The sequence below is a fragment of the Coffea arabica genome, chromosome 9e (assembly GCF_036785885.1).
Source record: "Coffea arabica cultivar ET-39 chromosome 9e, Coffea Arabica ET-39 HiFi, whole genome shotgun sequence".
Lineage (NCBI taxonomy): Eukaryota > Viridiplantae > Streptophyta > Magnoliopsida > Gentianales > Rubiaceae > Coffea > Coffea arabica.
This window is the reverse complement of record NC_092327.1, coordinates 1,927,183-1,933,182: the sequence shown is the minus strand read 5'-3', so window position 1 is coordinate 1,933,182 and position 6,000 is coordinate 1,927,183. Positions and strand designations below refer to the sequence as shown.

At 35.5% G+C, this 6,000-nt stretch overlaps 1 protein-coding gene across 1 annotated transcript; it reads left to right on the top strand.

Annotated features, from left to right (window-relative positions):
• The first annotated feature begins 450 nt into the window (after nt 1-450).
• On the top strand, nt 451-4,315 carry LOC113709617 (uncharacterized). Its single transcript, XM_027232412.2, has 5 exons — nt 451-964; nt 2,307-3,003; nt 3,088-3,328; nt 3,685-3,747; nt 4,036-4,315. The coding sequence occupies exons 1-5, from the start codon at nt 613-615 to the stop codon at nt 4,108-4,110; spliced, it is 1,428 nt and encodes a 475-aa protein (XP_027088213.1). The 5' UTR covers nt 451-612; the 3' UTR covers nt 4,111-4,315.
• Nucleotides 4,316-6,000: the final 1,685 nt, after the last annotated feature.

Here is a 6,000-nt window from a genome sequence, read left to right as displayed (position 1 = left end):
CACATCAAAAAGTGCTACAGTATTTTTTTAAATTATCCCAAATAATCTACTACCAAACACACACTCGCTGTAATATTGGCTTTAGCACACACACCACCTTTTTCTTATTGACTTTAACATTGCTTATAATCCATGATTTTGACTCAATTACTATTCGACCTAATCTCAAACACATTTTTATTAAGTTGGAGGTCGAATCAAGTTTTTTTTTTTTTTGTATTCAAAGAAAACGTGAAATCAAGCCCTAATGGTTTAATCTATTTATATATGATGATGATCTCATAATAAACTGCAAGGAATGAACGCCAAACTATTATAGTTGCATTTTTGGACTTGAAGAAGCTAAAACAAATTTGCAAAATTCTCCCGTCACGAAACGACAGCGTATAGCACAATAAGAAATCAGATTACTTTGCAGATGCCCTTTTTTGAATGCAATTTTAATAAGATTAGAAGGAAAGGAAGTGTTGGTAAAAGTTGAAATCCGCAAATTAAGCGCCAAAAAGTTCATTTTTGTATCTCATTTTGGCGCAAAAACAAATGCAAATCCTTCGAAAAAAATAAAAATAAAAAACCTAAACAGTCGCATTCGTCACCTCAATCCACCGCGCAATGGCGGATTTTGAACCTCCATCATTCTCACTAGGGTTCGATTTGGACCTGGACCCGGACCCGGAGCCCCAGACCGCTAGAAGACCCGAACCATCAACCAGCTATAATATCAAACCAGCTAAAAGATCATCTGCCGGAGCTACCATCCGTTCAAACAACAACGACGACGAGGAGGATGATTTTGAAACGCCAACAATGGGCTTTAAACCACAAGTATCGGACACACCTCGGACCCTCAAACGGCTCCGGCGAGGGCCCACATTAGCCACCCAGAAAGGGAAATCCAAAGAGGAGTGGTTCAATGTAGATGATGAGATTGAAGAGTTCTCTTCCCAGGAAGATCCGTCTCCAGGTGAAAAGATTGGATTTTTCACAAATTTCATTATTTTTCTTTTTTTTTTCCCCTTTCTAGTTTTTGAGTTCTGGGATCTTAGTAGCTTATTTGATTTCTCACACAGACAGAGAAACTAAAGGATAAAGTTTTTTTTTTTTGGTCCCCAGCGTTTTGAGTTTGTGAGAACAGAAAGGGGTTCATTTTTAGTAGCAAGCCCGGTTTGACAAGGAAGAAAGTTTTAGTTTTAAGGTTTTCATAAAGATATTGCTTTAGATTATGAATTTTCTACAGCTCTGGGAATTGTTATAGAACATAGATTAAGTCTTTCTTGTTATAAGGAATGTTAAATAGGGTAATGTGCATGTCTAACAAAGTTGTCCGATTTGTGAGAATCTGATCAAGAACATGGAAATGAAGAATTTGTAAGTTGAGAAATAGGAAACTATTGTCAAATTATTTAAAAGACTCCACGAATTATGAAAGTATATTGCCTCGATAAAATATCTTAGCAAGAAATCTGCAGTAGTAGAAGTCCAGTACATGAGTATGCGTACCCTATGACTAGCAGTCATAGTTTTTAGTGCAGAAAATATAAGATTGTAAAGACTTTAGTGTATTCCCTCCTGCAAAAGTTGAGTTTTTGTTGCTCAATTACTTGCTTCTTGCATTTGTTCTCTTATATCTGAATTTGGAGGACCATGTTTGTAACTTATTATATAAGATCCAGTAAAGACTTAGGCTTTGTGGATTTATGCTTTCGTGTCTTTATATTTGGGAAACCATTTTTGCCGTTCAAATTGAATTATAGTGCAAACCTTTAGCAGACTATTTGTGATGAATTAATAGGAGATTAGTAAATAACGAAATTTGGCATAAAATCTGTCCTACTCTTGGTGAAGGTGAAATGAGTACGTCTTGCACGAGTCAACATCAACATAACGTGGTAAAGCATTTGTTGCGGCTTCCAATCTTTAGTATGTAGCTTCATTTGGAGATGAACCTTATAGGCTTTAGTAGGCTATTGGGCAGGATTACTATTTACACAGATGAGGATTAGACATCAATTTTGCATCACTTGATTTAGTTCCCTTAAGCTATGATGTCATTGATGACTCTATGGTGGCACATGGGTGTGGGGATCTGTCTTCACAACCTATTTAGCATAACTAAATAACTGGTAATATTCTCACTTATTATTAGTACCTGATGATGACCTTTTCCGTTGTATCTGGATTTTTATCTTTCAGCCATTTTCAGTATAATGTTTTTTGGTTGTTCAAAATCATCTTCCTTTGTTATTTAACAGATAAATGAAACCTGAATTCCGAGCAGTTAACACTCGCCCTTACTAAATGTGCAGTTTCAATAGCAGACAATGCTTCAAAGCATCACAATCCCATCTGCGGCAGTTCAAAGTTCACTTTAACTGGTCATGGGCTTGTAGCCTCACAAGCAGCAATACAGGCAGAGGAGAGGAAGAAGAAAGAGGTTTCAAATGCTTCTACTTGCAACAGATTGGTTTTCCCTGAGTTACATGTCAGTCCCCTTAGAAAGTTCCAGTTGATAGATTCTGATTCTGATTCTGATGAACCTTCTCCCCCTGGAGGTCCACAGAAAGTAGTCAATCAAGTAGAATTTTCTTCAAAAGACAGAGCTTCTGGTCCCCACTTAGTTGAAGCTGCAGCTGAAGTGAAGAAATCTAAAGCCTCAGCTAGAATGTCCCAATCTGAGGATTTATGGAAAGAAATTCATTCAGAGAAGCCCTTGAACATACCTACTCCAGCTTTTGATGAGGTTTGCGAGGAGTATTTCAGATCTGTGAAAGGTAAAAATGGATTTTGGAATTGCGACAAAGACTGTTATGAAACCAGCAATTTCAGTAAGAATAATGTAGAAGAACATGTGGCCGGGCCTCAACCACCTGCTCATGCCTATTATTATCACGAGGATCCAAGGATCCAAAAGCTCGTTCATTCTCGTTTGCCCAACTTTTTTCCCTTGGAGGCTGGAAACAACCAAGGACAGAAACAGCTTAATGCATGCCCAATTGATTACATGTAAGATGTTAATAATATGCACACTTCAAAGTTTTAACGGATACTTGTGGTAGATGTATAATGTACCATGTCTTACTTATTCAGGGGCCAATTCAATCAACGAGAAATTCCGAAACATGGTAAAAAGGGACCTAAGAATGGGCCAAGCTCAACAAGGAGCCAAAAGAGTGCAAGAAAATCAAGTGTTCAAGAGTTGTCACAGGAATCAGAGAGCTGGATAAATCCTAGATGTTCTGCTAAAAATCCTAAAGATGCTGGCAAAAGAAGGATACATGCAGTAGGTAAATCTTCTGGGCACTGGTATACAGCTGCTGACGGAAGAAGAGTAAGTTGAAACACAAACTCCATTTGTCTGAAGAATTGCGTTCAGATTGTTGTTTTTTTTTCAATAGTTTCTGAACATAGATCTACTGTTATGTTGAGTCTATATCTTAGCTGATAGTTTTCATGACTTAAGCACAATGATTCGCTTTAAGTTGGTTTTGTTACAGAAATGTTTGGATTCTGCATTTCTATGTTGCTTGAGGTTTCTGATTGTTTTTTCCGCGTTGCTTCCTGTTCTTTGATACTTGCAATACGCTTTACTTTCCCTTTGTTTCTTTTTTCTATTGCTTTGTAGACGTAATATTTTATGCCAAATTCACATCATATGGTGCTTATTAACCTAATGGTCATCTTCAGGTTTATGTAGCTGGAAATGGACAGGAGTTGACTGGTCAAATTGCTTATAGACAATACAGAAGGGTATGATCTGTGCTACAACTGAATACTGAATCTCAAAATGTCAGCCTCCCATGTGTTCTTCACAACGAAATAGTTTCTAAAGTTGATCGAAGTTTGGGGCTGGCGGTTTCTTCGCTATATTACTTTTAAACCTCATTCAGTTCAGCATAACTTTAAATTAATATAGATTGATAAATGATGTTGACAACATCCAGGTGTAGGTTGATTTAGCAGATTTATATTTAAAACCACATCATAATTGGTAGTTTTATGAATGAACCGTGATTGTATCATTCTGTTGGCTGACAGGAGAGTGGAGCTGGACTCAAGAAGTCCAAGAAGAAAGCAGCAACAAAGAAGAAACCTGCTAGAAAGAAGAAATAATCCTTGATTACCACTCCTCTCGGTTTCCTGCTATCTCACCTGTGTGACTCTATCCAATTAGGGCAGCTACATGAACCTAACTCAACCTTTTTCTTTCAAATATTTGAAAAAGAAGTGTGATTTATATGCATTGCTGAAAGAATAAAAAGGGCAGCTTGGTGTTGTATCTGTAAATGTTGATTATGCAAAATTGTATTTCCTTTTATTTGGTTAAGATTGTTCAAGTGATACCAATATATTGTTACAGAAAAACCAAAAGCATTCGTAATTTACTTCATTGTGAATTTTGTTTTTGTTTCACAAAGAAAAAAGAAAAGCCAATTAATCATAATTGCATAATTTGTCAAAATACTGCTACGTCTTAGATGGCATGTGATTTCCTGGAAAAGGGACATTGCAATTTGTGGAAATTCTATCCACGTGGCAGTTGAACCAATTTTATAATAATATAAACAATCATTTGATCCTAGCATAGTACTATATGCTTGACATTTCATTCATCAACTAGCCATCTGTCAAGCTTTTCCATTCTTGCCATAAGAGACCAACATTACTTGTAAAGGAAACTAGGGGAATCAGGCTGTGTTAGGCACAGCATTGGCCCTTCAATGTGTTCTTACTTGTGTTGTGCCCTTGCTAAGGCAAGTTTCATATTATATGGTTCAAAGGCTGCATTATCAATAAGCTCATGTACCATTCCTAATCACATAATAAAGACATAATTAACATAAGCACAGCTTAATAGTACAATTGTCATTTGCATAACTGTCAAGCAACTACATACTTTCCAGTGCGATTTTGTTCAAAACAAAGGTAGGGTAACATGTTAATTGCTTAATTCATATTTCATGATAGTTACTCCCTCGGTCTCATTGAAAGTGTCCTACTTTCTATTTTGGGATGTCCCAAAACATTTATCCTGTTGGAAAAGTCAAAACTCCTTTTAGTCTCTCTTTTCAATATAATCCTTCTTTCTAATTATATATATATATATATATATTACCATTCAAATTTAAATTTAGAATTTATGGGGATAAAATTGGAAAGATAAGTACAAACATCACAATCAAACTACTATTTTTAAAAAATTGAATTTCTGAAATATGACTAAATAATTGGAACGGAGGGAGTATATAATATCATAGGATCCATTGAATTCTAATGATAAATTGAATCTTAATGGATCTTAATATGATTCCAAAAGGATGATAGTCCAACAATTCAGTGGTACATTAATGTAATAAAAGATAGTACGAAGTTATGGGGGGAACTTCACATCATAGCATCACGCCTTTTCTTCAAAGGGCTTATCTCAGCAGATTTAGGAGAGGTTGGATTCTTGTCTTAAGTGGAATCCTCCTCAGCGGTTAGTGGAAAGAAGATGATCTGTTTTCTCAGCAAATGGTGCAATAATTTTCTAACTTTAACATTTCTTTTTTTTTTTCTTTTAAACAGATCCAAACTAAACTAAGTCAATGCAGTAAAATCAAACAGCAAAAGCAAACATATACTAATTCATGCTGATAATGTTTAAGGGCTTTGAACAGAGAACACAAATATTCTAATTCAAGACTCCAAAAAAAAAAGCCAGCAGAACAAAAGGCAAAATTGTCATGGAGATTTTACAGATGTCTGATAGCAATAAATCTTATTTTATTACCTTTTTTTTTGTCTTTTACGCTTTTTCTGCTTTTCAATTAAACAAAACTAGATTGCCCTATTTGATAACTCAATTCAACACTTAAACTTAAATAAATCAGATCTTAACATATTCAGACCGTTTGATAATCAAAAATTGAATGTCTGAATTAATTAAGGGTCTGTTTGGTTGGAAGTAAAATGTTTTCCTTGGGAAAATATTTTCCGTGGAAGTAATTTTCCATGAAAATC

Excerpts from the sequence above, each read along its gene's own strand:
- LOC113709617 (XM_027232412.2), top strand. The coding sequence starts at position 613 with ATGGCGGATTTTGAACCTCCATCATTCTCACTAGGGTTCGATTTGGAC. Across the intron at positions 3,004-3,087 it reads GCATGCCCAATTGATTACAT|GGGCCAATTCAATCAACGAG; the intron begins GTAAGATGTTAA and ends TTACTTATTCAG. Across the intron at positions 3,329-3,684 it reads CAGCTGCTGACGGAAGAAGA|GTTTATGTAGCTGGAAATGG; the intron begins GTAAGTTGAAAC and ends GGTCATCTTCAG.